Raw genomic sequence first — 20,024 nt, forward strand, 5'->3', positions numbered from 1 at the left:
GTGGGGCCCTCTTCATGTTGGAGCTGGACGATGCTTCAGCCATAGCTTGACTCTACATGGAACGTAGAGGTTTCAGTGGGGGTCTCCTGCCTTAAGGAATCTGGTGGTTTTGTGGCTGGGGGCTTAGAGCTGAACTCTGTGAATAGGTATTTTACAAGATGACTATTCATCATTACTGACTTCCTTTGTAGTCCTGTACATCTTATTTTATGCATTTAAAAACCAGGATTTCCACCTGGGATTTATAAGCTGACCCCAGACTGACTGCCCAAGGGTCCAGGATACAAAAAAGATGAAGGCTTCTTCTCTCCAGCCACACAGTGGTAAATGCACCCAGATTCGAAGCTCAGCCAGGAAAGTCCACCTTTCCTGATTCTCCTTTCTCCAGCTGTGTTTTCTGCTGTGGCTGGAGATGTGCCTTGATGACTGCAGTACTTTCCAAAGACAGAATGCGGTTTGGGGAGAGTATTCTGTGTCTAGAAAAGGCCCTGAGGAAAGATCTGGAGGGGGGAAACTTGGAACACATTTGGGGAGATGCAAATAGCCTTGTTTGACTGGAGAGCTGGAGTAGTTGGGGGACAGGGAAGGAAACAGGCATTTCAGACAGTTCCAGACAGCCCTGGGCAGTAGATGGCTATTATTACCCCTGTTTGCATTTAAGGAAAATGAGGCAGTGATTTATTTGCCCAGAATCCTAAAAGGGACAGGAAGTATCTGCGGCAGCACTTAGAACTCAAGTCTTCCTGGTCTGGTTCAGCACAATGGTCAAAGTCCAGGTTTCGTTCAGGATTTGCCTTTTTTTGTGCTATGGGAGTCAGCCTAGGTGGGGGTAGGGCAGGGGCAGAGATAATGGAATACTTTTTGGGGGGACATTCTACGCTTTGGTGGTGCAATGGATACAGAAAAAAAAAAAAAGAGTTCAAATTCTGCTGCAGATGCTTGCTTAAGCTGGACAAGCCACTGCCTCAGTTTCCTTTCCTGTAAAACAAAGGTGATCATAACAGTACAGGGCTAGTGGGAAGATGTCTGCCTTGCAAAGGCTGGCTGTTAGGTGGCTATCTTACTCCACCTTTCCTTACTTGGTCCGGGATGCCTTCAGATTCTGGTGGGGAGAGAGGCAGCAAAAGCTCCGAGGTAGGAGATCAAAACGTAATCCCGTAGCGGGGAACCTTGGGGTTCATCTCGGCCAAACAGTACGTGGCCGCTGGGGATACTGAGGCTCAAAGTCACTTTGGCACGACTGGACCCTGGCAAGGCGGAGATACGATGGATTCGGATTCGGGGGGTCAGACCTCTGGAATCGCAGGGAAGTCACGAACCCTCTCGGGGCCACGTTTTCCCCTTTGGTCAAATGGATGGGGTGGGACGAGGGGAGGGTTCTCCGAGGTTCCTTACAACCTATGGCGAAGGGGCGGCATTCAAAGCCCACTACGTGCTCCGAAAACCCTCTGCTCCTCCTCCTTCGCCCCTTTCAAGCCCGGGCGGGGCCTAGCGAGGGGCGGAGGCAGAGGGCGTCCCCCGTCTCGCCCTACCCAGTCTCTTTAAGAGGCCTAGCCTCCAGTCTCCCGGATCTGCCATTGCTTGCGGAAGTGGAGTTCTGGTTCGCCTACGGGGCGGGGCGAGATGAGGAGAATGTCAGACCGGAGAGCTCCTGTCTGTCTATCTGTCTCTGTCTCTTTTTAAATTTTATTTGATTAGATGATTTGGAGTATTTTTCCATGGTTACAAGACTCATGTTCTTTCCCTCCCCTCCCTCCACCCCCTTTCCCTATCTGACGCACAGTTCCACTGGGTTTTACACATGTCATTGATCAAGACCCATTTTCATATTATTCATATTTGCACCAGGGTGATCGTTTAGTCTACACTATCCCCATCGACCCATGTGACCAAGCAGCTGTTTTTCTTCTGTGTTTCTGCTCCCACAGTTCTTCCTCTGGATGTGGATAGTGCTCTTTCTCCCAAGTCCCTCAGGATTGTTCTGGATCACTGCATTGCCACTAATGGAGAAGTCCATTACATTCGACTGTGCTACAATGTGTCCCGTCTCTGTGTACAATGTTCTCCTGGCTGCTCCTCTCATTCTGATTCAGTTCCTGGAGGTCGTTCCAGTTCACATGGAATCCCTCCAGTTCATCATTCCTTTGAGCACAATAGTATTCCATCACCAACATATACCACAATTTGCCCAGCCATTCCCCAACTGATGGGCATCCCCTCATTTTCCAATTTTTGGTCACCACAAAGAGCGCAGCTATGAATATTCTTATACAAGTCTTTTACCTTATGATCTCTTTGGGGTACCAGCCCAGTAGTGCTATGGCTGGATCAAAGGGCAGACAGTCTTTTAGCACCCTTTGGGCATAGTTCCAAATTGCCTTCCAGAATGGCTGGATCAATTTACAACTCCACCAGCAAACAGTAAATAGTAAAACAGTGTGGGAGAGATTAGGTTTGGATCAACATCTCACGCCCTACACCAGATAAACTCAGAATGGATGAATGACTTGAACATTAAGAAGGAAAACTATAAGTAAATTAGGTGAACACAAAATAGTATACATGTCACGCCTTTGGGAAGGGAAAGATTTTAAAACCAAGAAAGATTTAGAAAGAGTCACAAAATGTAAAATAAATAATTTTGACTACATCAAATTAAAACGTTTTTGTACAAACAAAACCAATGCGATCACAATTAGAAGGGAAGCAACAAATTGGGAAACAATCTTCATTACAAAAACCTCTGACAAAGGTCTAATCGCTCAAATTTATAAGGAGCTAAACCAGTTGTACAAAAAAAATCAAGCCATTCCCCAATTGATAAATGGGCAAGAGACATAAATAGGCAATTTTCAGATAAAGAAATCAAAACTATCAATAAACACATGACAAAAATCTCTTATGATCAGAGAAATGCAAATCAAAACACCTATGATGTATCACATCACACCTAGCAGATTGGCTAACATGACAGCAAAGAAAGTAATAAACGTTGGAGGGCATGTGGCAAAATTGGAACATTAACTCCTGTCTCTTTAAGACCCCGGTTCTTCCGAAGGGTGGGTCAGGAGGGCGTCTCCGGTCGTCCAATCCTCGGCGGGGGGGGGGGGTGCGCCCTCTTTAAGAGGTCGGGTCTTCCAAGAGGCGGGGCTGGAAGGAGTCCCCAGGATCCTCCTTGGCCAAGGTTCCTGTTTCTTTAAGATGACGGGCCTCGGAAGGGGCGGGGAAAGAAGATCCCTACTTTCACAGGCCTACACAGCGTTCTGCGGGCCAAGACTTCTGTCTCTTTAAGAGCGTGATGGGTGCGGTGGCGGCAGAGCTGGGTAAGACAGGGCTCTACCCTTGCCCCGCCCCGCGCCACGCTGCGTGTGCCGAGGAAGAGGAGGAGGCAGAGCGGACAAAGCTGAAGATTTCCCCACCCCGCTCAGGGCCCCCCGCCCCCCTACCTAGCCTCGTCCCGTCCTGCCAGAAGCCGAGTTGGCGCAGGTAAGAATGGGGGTTCCATCACGCCCCGCCCCCATTCCCCCCGCTGCCAGGCCTTCCCCCTCTGCGCTTCTCAGGGCCTTGAATGCCACGACCACTTTCCCAACTCTCTCGGACTTTCCCTTGAGGGGTCAGTTGAGGATTGGACTTGGGGGTGGGCCTTCGGACTACGTGGTCTAGAAGTGGGGTCCGAGGCTCAGGTTTCCAACCTCTATCCTGTCTTCGGGCTACGTCAGTTCCCCTCCCCGTGCCTCAGTTTCCCCATCTGTAAGAAAAAGCGGGTTGACCTATACTCTACACTAGAGGGTCCCTGAGCCCCCTTCCTTATCTGAGCGTGTGACCTGGCGCACCACGCACCCCCCCCCCTTTTCCCTGGATTTAGGATGAAGCTCGCCGAGCCCCTCCTCCTTCTCGTCTCCTTTAGGATTACCCAGGAAACCCGTAAATTGTAATGCAGTTTGCTGGGGGCTTAGTGGTCATTTGAGCTGTGGTCCGCCTTTCCTTGTTGGCTCTGGCCCGCTGCTGGGACAGCTTGGCCCGCACTGCTCTCGCTGCGGCTCTCCGATAGGCCACCCCGCCCCCTTCCGTTCGGAGCTGGGAGCCGGGCTTAGCCATTGGCCCTGGCTGGGACACGTCAGTCTGCGCTGCTGTCTCCGCTTTGGAATGTCGCCTCCTGGTGGCCAGGGACCGTCATTGCTTTTGCATTTGGCCTAGACCTTAGCAGGGGCTGTTTGGCTCCTTCCCTGCCTCTCTCTCCCTCCTGATAGCAGGTGTCGAAGGGGGCGGGGCCGGGGCATGTGGGGGAGCTGATGATCCCTTCGGCGGGCCTTGGGAGTCCTCCTGCTTGGAGATAGGAAGAACGTAGCCCAGGAGGTCAGACTGAGGCACCGGGGCACCCTGTGACCGGCAGGAATGGGGGGGAGCCGAGGCCCGCCTTACAAAGGGCCCCGGAAATTCCTCAACAGAAATGCAGCCGGTTTGGGGCCTGGCCGAGGAGCAGCTATTAGCTAAAGGCGGGTGATGCCCTCGCGGAGCCTCAGTTTCTTCTCCAGGGAAATGGGCACAAGGCAGCTTCTAAACCTCCAGGACCTCCCGGTGGCAGCACTTCTCACTGATTTTCTGGAGTTTCCCCCGTTTTCCTTCCTCTAGACCACCCCGGCTGCGCCTCTCCTTCCGTAACTGGGCCTGCCGCCGCCGGATGAATGGCCACCGTGGATGACCTAAAATTTGCAGGTGAGGCCCTTCCCTTGGGACCCAGCCTAACAGCCCCTGCCTTTGGCAGAGGGAGCCCCGAGGGGCCCGGCTTATATCCCCGCAGGCTTTCAGGGTTGTGGCGTTTCATTTAAAAATATAGAGTGGAAGTTAAATAACTAGACATTTTAAATAAAAATGATCCCCCTTTGGGGATTCCACGTCTAGAGTTTACGTGCCCCCCTTTCTTTCTTGGGGTTCTCATCTGCAGAATTTGGCGATTCAGCCAACCTGCTGCCAGTGCCTGGCGATGACACCACGGTGACCATCGAGGATCCCGGCCAGAAGCCGCCAGCCTCAAGAGGCCTCCCAAGAGGTGCTGGGAGGGAGGAGGATGAAGAACTCCTGGGCAACAGCGACTCTGATAAAACAGAGGTGAACAAGCCTGCCCTTAGGCAATGTTGGGGCGGGGCAGAAGGGGCAGCATTTTGGCAAGATCCTTCATGAAAGCAAGGCCAGGGGGCAGCTGGGTGGCTCAGGGGATAGAGCACCAGGCTTGGAGTTGGGAGGTTCTGGGTTCAAATTTGACCTCAGATACTTCTTAGCTGTATGACCTTGGGTAAGTCCCTTAACCCCTATTGCCTTAACTCTCTTACCTCTCTCCTGGCTTAGAATTGAGACTAAGATAGAAGGTAAGAGTTGAAAGAAAGAAAGAAAGAAAGAAAGAGAGAGAGAGAGAGAGAAAGTGAGAGAGAAAGTGAGGCCATACTTCTTCACCATGTGTGTCCCTGACAATTGGCATTTAAATTGGAAGGTTTTCTTTGTTTTTGTTTTTAAAGCCCTTCCCTTCCCTCTTAGAATCCATCCTGGGTATTGTCGTCCCTCACTATATGGCGGTTCACTTATTGTGCTTCGCTGTATTGTGGGTTTAAAAAAAGAATCTAATTCTGTATTGTGGAGTGACACTTATTGCGGCCTACTATTGGCTGATGGAATGAAAGGCGACCAACCCCAGCGCTGAGGCCCCTCTCCTGGGCTCTGACTGGCTCTGTGACTGCAGGTTAAGAAGAGAGTGGGAAGGTTTATAAAGCCTTAAAAGATATATAAAGAATAAAATAAATATAACGCCTCAACTTCACAGATTTTCACTTATTGTGGGGGTCCCTGGAATGTAATGTAACTGCCACCATAGGTGAGGGATCGCTGTATTGGCTCCAAGGTAGAAGAGCCAGAAGTGCCAGGCAATGGGGGTTAAGTGACTTGCCCAGGGTCACACAGCTAGGAAGTGTCTGAGGCCAAATTTGAACCCAGGCCTGGCTCTCCATCCACTGAGCCTCTTAGTTGCCCTGTTGGAGTTTTTAAAATATTGAATTATCCTTACTGTAGGAACTATTGAGTCCAGCCTGTTCCTGACTAGGAATCCCCTTTTCAGTGGCCCTAAGAACACAATATCAGGCCTCATCCTGAAGACATCTCATGAGGGGGAGCTCACTACTTCCCCCTCAGGCTGACCTTTGGTCATAAAAGAGGAGTGGATCCAAGGAGAGGGGCTCAGTCACTTTAGTAAGGTGGAGGCTCCCTCAGAGCAGAGCTGGTCAAGTCTGCCCCGTACCCAGCCCAGGGCCTGGCACCTTGTTAAAGGCTGGCAGAATGGATGAAACACTAAGAGAACAGCGGGGAGAGGGGGAGGTTTGCCCAGTGTGGGCCACCCCCAGTACGAGAACAGCTATTTCTTCCCATCTGGATGATTCAGCAAACATGGTGAAAGGGTCCCAGCCCTGGGTGGGCATTCATGGGGTGTGCCTGTCTCTCCCCAGCAGCTCCTGGCAGGACAGAAGAAAAGCTCCCCGTTCTGGACATTTGAATACTACCAGACATTCTTCGATGTGGACACCTACCAGGTTTGTGCCCTGGTCTCAACTCTCGTGTGTCTGTGTCTGTGTTGGGAGAATGGCCCAGCCAGTGTCCGTGTGGGCACAGGAGGGGGTCAGGAGAGTGCTCTTGGGAGCAGTTTACTGTCTGAAGAGAGGGAAAACCATTTCCAAATTTCAGATGAGTGAGTGCTTGCCTTTGCTTGGACCCTGGGCCCTTTGATAGGCAATCTGGTGACGCCCAGGGACCCTTCTTGGAGGAATGTTTGCAAATCATTGAAGGAAAATGCCACGTTTCAGTTAGAAGTCAGTGGAAGTAACAGTGACATTTTCCCCCCTCCAGCTTCACAGACTCCCTGCCCTCTTCCTAGACCTTTTTGGGGATTTGTGAACCCCAAGAAAAGAACTCCTGATTTAGACTTTACTGGAATTGGACCCTGCGCACACGTGGTTCCCACTCCCACTCACCATGTGACTGTCGTCAGCCTTGTCCAAGGTTCCAATTCCTCCTCTCTAACTTGGGGGAAATGATATGTTACCGATGACCTCTGAGGGTTGTTCTGTGCCACCTGTGGCCCAGGAGGCTGCTTCTGTGGCCTGGATTCAGTCCGGGGATCTCTTTGTTTCTTTACTCCTTTTGTCCCCACTCTGAGTTCTCCTGAGAGATGTCAGATTATGGCCATGTCGTGGGTCGTTTCTAGGTCTCCCCACATCCAAGAGCTCATGCCACAGGGTTGTAAAAGGGTCAGGGGCCCATGGGCTCTTACTTTCCAGTAAAGATGACATAACATTAGTGCAGTAAATAGCAGGAATGGGATTTTGACCTCACTTTATTCACTTTAATTTTGGATAGTACCATAGCATGTAGAGTGACTTGCCCAGGATCACACAGGAAGTATCAGAGGTCAGATTTGAACCCAGGACTTCTCATCTCTGGGCCTGGCTCTCAATCCACTGAGCCACCCAGCTGCCCTCCTCAGATTAAACTTTAAAATTTGTCACACATACAATATTTTTATTCTTGAAAACTGTTAAATATTTACCAGCACACCCCTGCTTTCAACACCAAGCTAGCATACTTTTCCTAGAAATGACCAGGCTTGAGTCTTAGCATTCTACGATTCTGCCATGATTTGACTCAGTCTGATCCACTGCAGTGAAATTCAAACATACTTTTGAAAATTGGAGTATATAGCGACCCCCCATGGGAGTCCTATATTATCTGTGGGTAATAACCTGAGATGGAGAAGGGAGACTAAGGAAATGGGAGAATAATAAAGACTCAAAGACAGCAAGTTAGAAGATAAGGGGAGTGATGTGAACTCCGAGGAAATATGAGGAATAAGAAAACAAGTGGGGAGTACCAATTCCTTAATGCCTCCTATAGACAAGAGAGTCTGAGTATTAGTAGGAAGCATTGGGGTGACAGCATCGCTAAGAAAGAGAATACATGGGGAGTCACAACTCCTTAATGCCTCCTATAGACAAGAGAGTCTGAGCATTAGTAGGAGGCATTGGGGTGACAGCATCGCTAAGAAAGAGAATACATGGGGAGTCACAACTCCTTAATGCCTCCTATAGACAAGAGAGTCTGAGCATTAGTAGGAGGCATTGGGGTGACAGCATCGCTAAGAAAGAGAATACATGGGGAGTCACAACTCCTTAATGCCTCCTATAGACAAGAGAGTCTGAGCATTAGTAGGAGGCATTGGGGTGACAGCGTCGAGAGGATCAGCAGGAAAAGCTAGGACAGAGCATTTGGAAGATACAGGGAAGTAAGAGTGGAAGAGGAGGGAAGAGGGAATTCACACTTGTTCCCCAGTATTTATTGGAGGTTTTAGCCCTGTGGATTGGGAGGAGATCAACGAATACTTTACATGGCATAGGTCTTAACATTGGTTGAATTGACAATGACAAGATCAAAGAGGAGGAGATTAATCCAACCAGAGCTTTGCAGATGAATGTACTCCCAGCCAAGGCATGGCTGTCAAGGCCCAGCCCAAGAATTTGCCCATCCTTTGGTAGTGCTTCGGACTGTCCCTTTCCATACAATGAACATCAAGTGATCTGACCATGCGTTTGGTAAATGCATATACAGGATACAATATCAATATATCAAGCATACTTTCCAGTTGCTAACATGCCTGGTATGCTACATATCCCCCTTTTTGTTTCAAAATTAAAGCAAGAGTGTATTATGTTAAAAAATAAAAAATTATAAACTCAATCAAAAATGAAAATGGCAGTGAGTGTAGCAAAATTAATAACTCAAAACTAATTCCAAGTCAAATAGCAAAAATTAAATATAAAAATTATGTAGGATTAATAATAAAAGTAAAAATTATCTTAGTAACAGTGCTGTAAAAATGAGCAGAAAGAATGATCTTCATATCCACTTAGCAAAATCAAAGGTAAAAAAGTTCTATCAAAGACCAATAATACTAAAAAATAATAATAAAATGATCTTCGCTCTTTGGTGATCCTGAATTAATGTGATATCAGTCCCATAGTCCATAGGACAGGTGCTTTAATATATCATCTTACCCATGTACAGCCAGGACTATAAGAAGTTGTCAGACCGTTAATAGTTAAAGAAAAGGACAATATCGTGAGATGAGAGGGAATTCTTTTCTTTCCCTGGTTCTGATCATGCATAGTCTTAGGGATACAGAAGCCAAGATGCCTGCCACACAGATATAGGGTTGGACCTTTGCTACCAGGCCGACCTGTGAATGAGGGTGTCAAAACACTGCGTCCTTTTACCTCCCACCTTATCAACCAATATATTATATCCATCCCCTATGGAATATACATCTGTCTGTGGCTCAGGCTGTCTGGCCAAGTGTGAGGTATCCATCGCAATCCCTTCTTATGCAATCAGACACAATAACTTAGAATAGTCCCAGGAAGTTTAACAAATGCTGTCATGTTCCTACTGTCTCAAGCTTTTGGGAATGTACGAAAATAAAAGTTCAAATTTGTAGTTCAGGATTAGAGCCTTACTAGTACTTACAATGTACTTCAAATATTACCAAAGTTGTGAAAAAAGAAAGGAAAATGAATAATAAAAAGTACTCAGCAAAAAGAAAATAAAGGAAAAGTACGCCAAATTAAAAATAAGAATAAATATTTTTTTTGTGCCAGGTGGCAATGTGTCAATTAATCCATATCGTGATAGGATGCATCTCCATGCCTAATATTAGACGGTCAGTATTCATGGAGCAAGCATATCAACTATATTAGCATGTAACAAACTTTCCACAACATTAATGTAACTCTTTTTTTTCTGCTTTTTATTTTATTTATTTATTTTTTAAGTATATTTTATTTGATCATTTCCAAGCATTATTCGTTAAAGACATAGATCATTTTCTTTTCCTCCCCCCCACCCCCCAATTAATGTAACTCTTAAAAGGTACTATCATGTTCTCAAACATCACGTTCTGAGTGACTGTAGTTCAATGTCATCAGGCAATAAACGACGAGAATGACGAGGCCGCGCCACTTCTGGCTGCATATTTCTGATAGAAGCCTTATTTCTCCAACCTTTCCTGCAAAGTAGGATTAAACCAATAACCAAAATAATAGAGATTGTAATATTGCCGATGTTTGCTAAATTGATTCTGCCAAACCAGTTACTAGGATCCGTGGAAGCTAAAGTTGCTTCCCATTTGGATGCAATTTTTACCGCTTCTTGTTCATATATAATTTGGTCTCACGTATTCCCTTCTTGCTGCAAAGTGCTGCGATGATGTCCCCAAGCACCTTTAATGTGCTGTACTACGGATCGCCATCCATGAGAGATGTCATCACATTTCAAAGGTGTAATACAATACCCAGTTTGACTGACATGACATGGATAAGTCATCCCAGTGCGGAAAGCTTCCACCTCTTTTCCTAACCAAATACGGCGTCTTTCAGTTTCCAATGGATCCTGAAAAGCGAAGTCAGGACTTTGCTGTGTGTGCCACAATTCAGACGAGTGAGAGACACCGTCTTGTAGAAAATCTTGGTTCTGAATGGAATTAGTGCTGTGGTTGCTGTAGTTAATGCCGTCCTCATAGCAACGATGGACGCTGCTGCTCCTACATTGTTTTTATACGGATACTAATGACTTTGATGAAAGCCAAATACATTTTTAAAACAAAGGAATGATCCTCTTAAAGGAAGTGCAGCCAGATCCCAGGGAAAGGCTTTGCTGGTGGTTATCCGTGCTGCGGGCCCTTCCTTTCTGGTTGGCCGCGTTCACGTTGGGTGGCCACGGGGCTCGTTTAGGCAGTTTGCACTTTTATAGCTACTCCTGCTTGGCTTCCAAGTTCCTGCTTTGTTGGCAGGTGACTCGGGATGGCAGCCCCTGGCCATCTTGTCACTCTCGGCTCCTTTTCATCTGGTTCTGGGCCGTGCAAACGCCCTGGAGAAGCGGGCCTCAGGCCCAGAGGAGCTTGCGTTCTCCTGAGAAGGAGCCCCACGTAGGGCTGCCGCCGGCCTCATTCTTCCCAGCTTGGACGTTGAATAGAATCGCCTGGCTGGCATGACCTTTGTTTGAGGTGATCTTAGTACGTCTGCCGACCCCGTCCCGGTGCCTCGGCCCCTGGCGAGCATTCGCACTTGGATCTTCCCTTGGAAGGTCAGTGACTCCTTGAGCCCATCTGAAAGAAACCTTCACCCCGAGGCGTTTCCACGCCATCGCCAGTCGGCCAACTAGCATTTCTTAACTGCCTCCTTGTGGGCCAGGCCCCGAGGGTGCAAAGAGGTGAAGGAGGGCTCGCGGGCAGACGGCCTGCTTGGGCCACCTCTGATCTCTGATCTCTGACCTCCGGCGTCTTGTTTCAGGTCTTCGACAGGATAAAAGGCTCCATGTTGCCCATCCCTGGGCGGAACTTCGTCAGGCTGTATATCCGGAGCAATCCAGATCTCTACGGTGGGTGCTGTGCGGCCACACGTGTTTCCGTCCTGTGGGTGGTGCAGGGAGGGCGTGAGAGAAGCCCAGGAGGGGGCTGGCCACTGCTATGGAGCCAGTCTCGGGTGGTCCTGGAGCGGGAAACAGGAAAAAGGCACCATTCTGACCCCCGGTCACGGCTGCTGTGGTGTGGAGGGCCCACGGCTAGGGCTTGAGGTGCCTGAGGCAGACGTCGGGGGCCAGACCTGGGACAGCCACTCGGTTTCTCCTTGTGTGAAACAACAGCATCCCATTTTTCAACGAATGGATGTTTTGGCCTCTGTCTACAGCAGCTTAAATGGTTTCTGGTATTCAGGCCACAAAGCCGTGAAAGGTGGGTGGATAGAGAGCCCCCTGGGAAGTCGGGGAGCCCTAGGCTCAGGTCGTGACTGCGCCACCTTGGACAAGTCATTTTAGTCCCCAGGCCCTGGGCTGTGTCTAAGACTCTCCTGTTCCCAAGCGCCTTCGGATTTGAATTGGGGCAGGGAGTCTTGTGGACGAGGCAAGGAGGGGTCTCCCCGGGCTGGGGAGCCTGGGAAGGCTCGGGGGGAGAGGCAGTGGCATCCTGCCTTCAGCACCTCAAAGGGAGGGAAGGATCCCGCCGGCCAGCCCAGCAGGCGTGTTCACTAGACACCTAGCAGGGCCAGGCCCTGTGCTTGAGGAGCTCCGGCCTGGTGGGGAGAAGGGAAGCAAAGCTCTGGGCAGAATGCAGTTTGGAGAAGCCCAGGTGCCAGCTGAAGGACTTGCATTCCATCCTGTGGCTGACGGGGAGCCCTAGGAGGCTCTGGAGCTGGGGAGTGACGTGGCCAGCTCTCGGTCCTTAGTGCCTGCTTTACACCTGGTGCTGTGCTAACGATGGGCATACAGAGAAAGGCTGCGAAGCCCTTTTACTGCTTTCGGGGAGGCGCTTACGTGCTAACGAGGGAGACGGGAGTAAAGAACAGGGCCCCTTCGAGCTGCCGAGGGACGGCATCCAGGGAGGGGGCCTCGGAAAGGCCTCCTGCGTGAGGTGAGAGTGGAGTCAAGTCTCAAAGCCAGGAAAGCCAGGAGGGGGAGGAGAACATCCCAGGCCTGGTTAAGGCAGAAGAGAGGAATTCAGAGCTGAAAGGCAGCTTGGACTTGAACACAGTCCTTCTGCAACATTCCTTCATGAAGACCTTGAGTGATGGGGAGCTCACTACCAGCTGAGCCCGCTCTTGCTCTTTGGAAGGGTTTCCCAATATTCTTCTCAGATGCCTCTTTCCAGCTTTTCCCAGGTGTTGTGTGTTCTGTCCTCTGGGGCCAACGGAGCGAGGCTTATCCTTCTCCCAAGCCTGGGCCCGAGAGCTTCTTCAGGTGCCCAGAGGCCTGTCTTGTGGCGGAGGGGCTGTGCTGGGCCTGTGCATACAGGGAGATTTTGAACCCCAGCCGTCCTTGGTATTTCCCAGAATTCCCTATGATCTCTCCCGTGCCTCCACCTTGGCGAGATCACACGATTGGTACTCAGCGGGCAGTAGCGCCTCCCTCGCCCTCTCTTCTTGCAGGATGCAGAATCCGCAGTGATGGTGGTGAGGGGGGATGGCTGAAGTGGCTAACCAGCCATGGGCACGTGGCTTTTCCTTTGGGCCCTCTTCGTTCCTCCATCTCTAGTGAGCTTTAATAAGCCTCCTAACTGATGATACTTTTATCATTGGAGATAGACATCTAATTTTTACGCCTGGCCCCAGGGGGCAGAACGGGGGGGGGGGGCCGTGTTACCTCGTCTTCATTCCTCAGAGCCCCCCCCCTCGTGGGCCCCCACTCGGCTTCCTCCCAGGCCTGGCCGAGGGGCTGCCTCTGGCATCTGTGAGGCCGCAGGCTGTTGTTCCTTCTCGCATTGTGTCCTCAGGCTCTTGGCCCTGTCAGAGCCTGCCTTGCAGCCAGGAAGGCCCCAGGACGCCTGGCTAGCTCAGGGATCCCGGGGGTCCCTTCTGCCTCTGGGGCCCAGTGTCTGCGGTCCTCTGCTGGCTGGGACTGGCTCGGCGTGGTGCGGACAGGGAGACGCTGTGGAGGAAGAACCCAGGGGAAGGGAAACCATTTGGGTCATTGTCTGAACCAGGCCGGGATCCCTGGGCGCTGGGGCAGAGCCCAGGGCACCCGCCGCCCAGCGGGCTGGAGTGGGAGGCCTGGAGCTGTGTGCCTTCGAGGCTGACCGAGGCGGCTGGCGCTCAGTCCTGCTGCCCTTTCTCCTTCTCAGGGCCCTTCTGGATCTGCGCCACCCTCGTCTTTGCCATCGCCATCAGCGGGAACTTCTCCAACTTCCTCATCCACCTGGGCGACAAGACTTTCCATTATGTGCCCGAGTTCCGGAAAGGTCGGCCGGCCTGCTCGGTCTCGGTGGTGGCGTCCCCGGGGCGGTGAGGGAGGGATGGGCGCCTGGCAGAGCCCGGCGGGGGCGACCAGGGGACGGTGGGAGAGGCGGGACGAGGCCTCGCGGCGAGCTGGGCCTGGCCGGCCTGCTCTGGGCGTCGTCGGTCACACGGCTGCGTGTCTCCCCAGTGTCCATCGCGGCCACAGCCATCTACGCCTACGCCTGGCTGGTCCCTCTCGGGCTCTGGGGCTTCCTCCTGTGGAGAAACAGCAAAGTGATGAGCATCGTCTCCTACTCGTTCCTGGAGATCGTGTGTGTCTATGGCTACTCGCTCTTCGTCTACATCCCCACGGCGGTGAGTCAGGCTGCCCGCTGGCAGCCCTCCTTGGGAAGTGGATTCGGGACATGAGCAGAGGAGCCTGGGGACAGAGTGCTGGGAGGGGACTCGGGAAGACCCGGGTTCCGATCCTGCCTCTGCCTCCTCCTCCTTGTGTGACTCTGGGCAAGGCACTTCCCAGAGTCCCAGAGTTAGAGCTGAATGAGACCCTCGAGGCTGCCTCGTGTTAAGATGAGGAATGGAGGCAGGCAGCCCTACTAAGGGTCTGAGGCCAGATTTGAACTCGGGTTTTCCCAACTCCATTATCCAGGTCAGTGCCTGTGGTTCTTTGTTCCCCACAGCTAGGGCCTATCCGAATTGGGAGGCCCAGCCCACTGCTGCCCCTCGAGCAGCCCCGATAGCCCCCTTGTCTCGGGGGGCCGGGCCCATGGAGCCACAGTGCTGGCCTCGGGGCATCGAGGGGCGTCTCCACCCTGTGCTGGCCACGGGAAGGGCAGGCCAGCAGAGCCCCCTAACGTTGATAATCGTCCTCTGGACGCCCCTGGGACGCCCTTTGAGGGGATCCGGCCCGCTATTGGCTGACGTCCTCACGGTGGAGAACTCCCTGTGCGGAAACGTCCTCTTCTCTTGCAGATTGCACCTCGTCGACGTTACTGTCTCTCCCCCCCCAAAACCCTCTGACTTTGCTCCTTAGAATCAGTACTGGCTATGAGTGCGAACGCAGTGAGGCTCACGCGACCCGCCCAGGGTCACCCAGCCAGAATTGGGGCCTGGCTCTTCACTGGGCCGTCTAGCGGACCCCAAAGCTGACTTTTGAAAAGTTGAAGGAAGTGCTTCCTTGCAATTGGGGTTAGTGAAGTGAAGAGGGAAGGTTTGTCCCCTCTCCGGGCTCCCGGAACCCCTGAAAAGGTTTCCTTAAGCTCGAGACGGGAGGGAACTTGTGTTTCTGGAGGAGAAAATGAGCCTGACAGAGTCTCGGGCGGTGGCGCCGTCTGGCGGGCGCCAGCGTTTGCTTTTGCTGCCCAGGAGACCCCCAGCAGGCCCTCTGAGGGCCTCCCTCCCCCTCTCTGTGTCTCCTCTCTGTCCCCCTCCCTCCGCCTCTCTCTGTATCTCTGGGTCTCTGTCTCTAGATCCTGTGGATCATCCCCCAGAAGGCCGTGCGCTGGGTGCTGGTCATGGTCGCCCTCGGCCTCTCGGGCTCGGTCCTGGTGATGACGTTCTGGCCGGCGGTCCGGGACGATAACCGGAGGGTTGCCGTTGCCACCATTGTGACCATCGTCCTGCTGCACACGCTGCTGTCTGTGGGCTGCTTGGTAAGGGCTCCCCCGCTGTCGCCGTGGTTACCAGGCATCAGCATCCTCTGGAGAGCCGCGAGGGTCCAGAGGGAGCAGCATCCAGCCGTAGGCTCCCGCCCGAGCTGGATGGGGGAGCCGGCCTTGAGCCTGGGCGTCTTTTGGCCCAGGGCCTGCCTCCTCTCTAACCCTCGGCTTCTCGGTGGTGCCCGTCCTGGGAGGGCTGCAGAGAGAGGCCAGGCGGCCCTGTGTCGGGCACGTCCTGATGGGGGCCGACGTGCCGGACACGGGCAGCGAGAGACGGCGAAGGCCGGGCCCACGCCCTCCTGCCTGCCCTCCTGCCCTCCTGCCTGCCTGCCCGGGAAACAAATCCAGACGACCGCGGTCTCGTCGGGCTGTGCGGCGCCGCGGGGGAAGGCTAGATTTGGCAGAGGGAGACCCGGGTTTGAATCCTGGCTCCGCTTGTGCTCTGGGTGGCTTCGGCCCAGGGAGGCCCCAGGCCTGGGGATCCCCGAGCTGGGTCTCCACCTGGGCTGGGTTTGGGGTTCAGGGGAGCCTGTGCTCAGGGAGGGAATCTGAGGAGAGCGCTTTATAGATGATAATTACAGTGACGGCGCCCACTGGTAGAGCCTCTCCTTTGCTCCCCGTAACCACTCTGGGAGGCAGGCACGGTTATCAGCCCCATTTTACAGATGGGGAAACTGAGGCAGACAAGGTTAAGAGGCTTTCCCAGGGCCACGCAGCTAGCCAGTATCGAGCACAGAGTTGATCTCTGTTGTTCTGACTGCCGGCCGGCCGGCCCTCCAGCGGCCTCTGATTCTTCTTCCAATCGTCATTGCGAGCTGTACCAAGGAAGCCTCCTCCTTTGCAGGCCTACTTCTTTGATGCCCCGGAGCTAGATTATGCTCCCACCCTGAGCCCGGCTCCTCCTCTGAAGCAGGCAACCACCATGGTCAAGGCCATTTGAAGAGGCTCCCGGCCGGGCGATGAGGACCGTAAGTGTCAGAGAGCCCAGACAGCTTGTGGTCCACTAGGAACCTGGCATCCCTCGGCCCGTCTCCAGCCCTCTTATTTCTTCAGGAAGGAATGACTGGGACGTGGAGCTGCTGCTGATTGGGGCTGGGGAGCTGAAGGGTTCAGTTCTGGTCTTGGGGGACTCGGGTTCTAGTGTGGGGCCACTCCCTTGGCCGAGGTCCTAGCTCTCAGGAAGGGAGGGATGGAGCATTTATGGAGCATCGCCTGCATGCGGGCCGAGAGCTTTCCTGATACGGGCACCATGGGGTTGCCGGACAGAGTCCTCCCTTCACACCATCTCTTCCATCCTCTTCCTTCTCTGTCCTCCTGCGGTGCAGCTGCTCAAGGGCCCCAGAGGGCCGAGGAGGGGTTCCCGGAGCCCCAGTCCAGGCCACTCCCTCATCTGCTTCAGAGGCCCCTGAGCAAACCCCAGGATAAAATTAAGCTCCCTTTTGGCCCTTAGAGTCCCTCACAACTTGGCTCCGGCCATCCCTGCTTCTTTCTTTGGACCTTCTCTGGGCGAGTCACTCTATTTCCTGCCTCTGTGCCTTTGCCCAGGCTGTCCCTCCTCGCCCTAGCCACTAGATAGTTCCTGCAGAGATCTGAGCTGTTCCTGGGCTGCTTCTGACATTCGTGAGTCCTCTGACCGCGGTCCATGCTTGGCCTCTCTGAGCCTCCGTTTCGTCCTCTTTAAAAAGAAGTATAGAAGGTAGTTGTGAAGACCAAAGAAAACGTGGGTCCAGAAGCCCAAAGCGGGCCCCAAAGGTGGAGGGGCCCGGCGGAGAAGCCCCCCCCCCGCTCCTCCACAAGGGGTTGGGGGGACCAGTACCGGCACGTTTTTCTCAGCACGACGACCCATCGATTTGCTGGTTCTCTCCTCCTTTTTTCCCCTGTACGTGACATAGTTGTTTGGGGGGCTTCAAGAGGAAGCTTAGGCGGGTAAAGACAGAGGTTAATAAGGTGTTGTTGGCTTTAAACCCTCTCCTTCCTGCGAGGCAGTTCTGTGTATCAGTTCCAGGGCAGAAGAGCGATAGGGGCCGGGCAATGGGGTGAAGTGACTTGCCCAGGGTCACACAGCCAGGAAGTGTCTGAGGCCAGACTGGAACCCAGGACCTCCTGGCTCGCCATCCACTGGGCCATGTAGCTGCTCCCCCATATAAAATTTTAGAAGGAAAAAGGAGTTAAAGCTCTTGACAGACCGTGAAGCCTTCTGTTAGTGGCCGTGCTGTGCCGGCTCTGGGTGTCTGGAGAAGGCTGCGGCCCTCCAGCCACTCACGGCCGCCTCCAGATGGACTGTCATGGCCCAGGGCTACTCCGCCCCCCCCCCCCCATCACCTCCTTCCGGGGTCTGAGCCCCATCTCTGCCTGCTGCCGGCCCAGATCGGCATCACGCATGGACGGTCGTCCTAGAGCGGGGCGCCGAGCCGGCCTGGGGAGGCGAGGCGCGGCGTTAGAGGAGATGTCGGTCAGCAGGCACTTCTTACTGAGGGAAACCCTCCCCTCCCTCCTCCCCCCCGCGGGACAAGGGAGAAAACGCCTGCCCTGGCTCGTTCGGCCCCCGGACCCCCCCCCGAAGCGGGGCGGCTCCTTCCTGGGCGCCAGTTGTTAAAGTTATTTTTATGGTTGTCTTTTTAATGTTTTGAGCGTCACCGTCACTCCCCGAGTCTCCCCTGGGATGCCCCTCCGTGGCCCTCTCAGCACCCAAAAGCATTTGTAAAGGGCGACAAAAGGAACAAAAGGAGCCGGAGTGCTCCAAGATGTGTGAAGGGGCGGCCCGAGAGCAGGCCCAGGGGAGGAGGCGGCCTCGGCCCCTGCTTTGGAGCTTGCTCTGTTGGGGGCTGTTTGCCCATTCGCCTTGGATTATGTGCGGGCGGAAGTGAGCCGTTTCTCTCTGGGCACCCACAGCTCGCTTCCCGACAGCTGTCGTCTCCATGGGCAGCATCGCCTCCTGCTTCTGCTCTGCTGTCCATCCCCTTGGTCCCTTCTCCTGGGCAGCACGCCCTGTCCTGCCCATTCAGATCCCCTCAGACCCCAGGGCTGAGCCCCCCCTCAGGCCCCAGGGCTGAGCCCCCCTCAGGCCCCAGGGCTGAGCCCCCCCTCAGGCCCCCTCAGGCCCCAGGGCTGAGCCCCCCTCAGACTCCAGGGCTGAGCCCCCCCTCAGGCCCCAGGGCTGAGCCCCCCTCAGACCCCAGGGCTGAGCCCCCCTCAGACCCCAGGGCTGAGCCCCCCTCAGACTCCAGGGCTGAGCCCCCCTCAGGCCCCCTCAGACCCCAGGGCTGAGCCCCCCTCAGACTCCAGGGCTGAGCCCCCCTCAGGCCCCCTCAGACCCCAGGGCTGAGCCCCCCTCAGACTCCAGGGTTGAGCCCCCCTCAGGCCCCAGGGCTGAGCCCCCCTCAGACTCCAGGGCTGAGCCCCCCTCAGGCCCCCTCAGACTCCAGGGCTGAGCCCCCCTCAGGCCCCCTCAGGCCCCAGGGCTGAGCCCCCCTCAGACTCCAGGGCTGAGCCCCCCTCAGACTCCAGGGTTGAGCCCCCCTCAGGCCCCAGGGCTGAGCCCCCCTCAGACTCCAGGGCTGAGCCCCCCTCAGGCCCCCTCAGACTCCAGGGCTGAGCCCCCCTCAGGCCCCCTCAGACCCCAGGGCTGAGCCCCCCTCAGGCCCCCTCAGACCCCAGGGCTGAGCCCCCCTCAGGCCCCCTCAGACCCTGGGGCTGTGCAAATGCATCCTTTGGGGAACGGAGGAGCACAAGAGGTGGCTGGGCTGTAAGAAAAGGCTCTTTGGAGACGAGCCTGGAGAATGCTGGGAAGCTGCTGGGCCTGCAGTCGGGGCCTGAGCCACAGCCGGCTTCCTGGGCGTGCTTTAAAGCTCTTCCGTACATTTTGTCTCCTTGGTTCCTCACAACAGCCCGGGAGGGGCCCTGCTGGCCCCATTTTACCGATGAGAAGACTGAGTTCAGGTCCCCGGCAGACACTTCGCAGCTGCCCGACTTGGGCTCTTCCCGTCGCCTGGACTCGGTTTTCTCATCTGGGAAGCGGGAGGGATCGTAACCGTTTTGGAGGCTGATGCCTGGGGTTCCGGGCCCCTGGAGTGAGCTTTCTTCCCGCCCTTCTGCATTCGCAGGTCTGCTGTCTTGTTTCTAATTTAAGGGAGACCAGGACGGGCGCCTGCGGACTCCGGGCTCCTGGAGACCCGCCGGCCCTTCAGCCCTGGGTGCCGCCCAGCACTGGCAGCCGCAGCCGGGCGGGCTGGACGCCGCTCCTTCGCCCCTTCGGAGGAGATGCCGCCACGCCACGGCGCCTGGACTGAAGCTCGGCAGTTCTTAGTGCCTCCTGTCAGGAGGAGGGGGGCCCCCGGGGGGCTCCCAGGGGCCCCCGCAGGGCTGGGACTGGCCGGATTGCTGTCGCTGACTCGAGCCGTGGTGCAATAAATACCTCTCTGAACTCCCCTCTCTGACCTTTCTCTTGGGCGAGGCCTGAAGACCCTGAGCCCGCTGCTGCCTGGCGGGCTGGTGGCCGTGCTGGCTCTCTCTACTGCCCCGATTGGACGCCGTTTGTTTCTCCAACCGTTTTTTC

General features: G+C 54.3%; 1 protein-coding gene across 3 annotated transcripts; it reads left to right on the forward strand.

Moving 5' to 3' along the window:
- The first annotated feature begins 3,195 nt into the window (after positions 1–3,195).
- On the forward strand, positions 3,196–19,897 carry YIPF1 (Yip1 domain family member 1). 3 transcript variants are annotated; one of them, XM_001380860.4, is made up of 10 exons: positions 3,196–3,486; positions 4,633–4,716; positions 4,946–5,109; positions 6,495–6,575; positions 11,379–11,466; positions 13,700–13,816; positions 14,002–14,168; positions 15,281–15,463; positions 16,314–16,437; positions 19,573–19,897. In XM_001380860.4, the coding sequence occupies exons 2-9, from the start codon at positions 4,686–4,688 to the stop codon at positions 16,407–16,409; spliced, it is 927 nt and encodes a 308-aa protein (XP_001380897.1). In that variant the 5' UTR covers positions 3,196–3,486; positions 4,633–4,685; the 3' UTR covers positions 16,410–16,437; positions 19,573–19,897. The 3 variants fall into 3 exon arrangements, with proteins under 3 accessions (XP_001380897.1, XP_056671080.1, XP_007505942.1); XM_007505880.3 differs by having other exon boundaries at positions 3,242–3,486; positions 6,492–6,575; XM_056815102.1 differs by lacking the exon at positions 19,573–19,897 and having other exon boundaries at positions 3,223–3,486; positions 16,314–17,433.
- Positions 19,898–20,024: the final 127 nt, after the last annotated feature.

The sequence above is a fragment of the Monodelphis domestica genome, chromosome 2 (assembly GCF_027887165.1).
Source record: "Monodelphis domestica isolate mMonDom1 chromosome 2, mMonDom1.pri, whole genome shotgun sequence".
Classification (NCBI taxonomy): Eukaryota; Metazoa; Chordata; class Mammalia; order Didelphimorphia; family Didelphidae; genus Monodelphis; species Monodelphis domestica.

Excerpts from the sequence above, each read along its gene's own strand:
- YIPF1 (XM_007505880.3), top strand. The coding sequence starts at position 4,686 with ATGGCCACCGTGGATGACCTAAAATTTGCAG. Across the intron at positions 4,717-4,945 it reads GGATGACCTAAAATTTGCAG|AATTTGGCGATTCAGCCAAC; the intron begins GTGAGGCCCTTC and ends TCTCATCTGCAG. Across the intron at positions 13,817-14,001 it reads TGTGCCCGAGTTCCGGAAAG|TGTCCATCGCGGCCACAGCC; the intron begins GTCGGCCGGCCT and ends GTGTCTCCCCAG.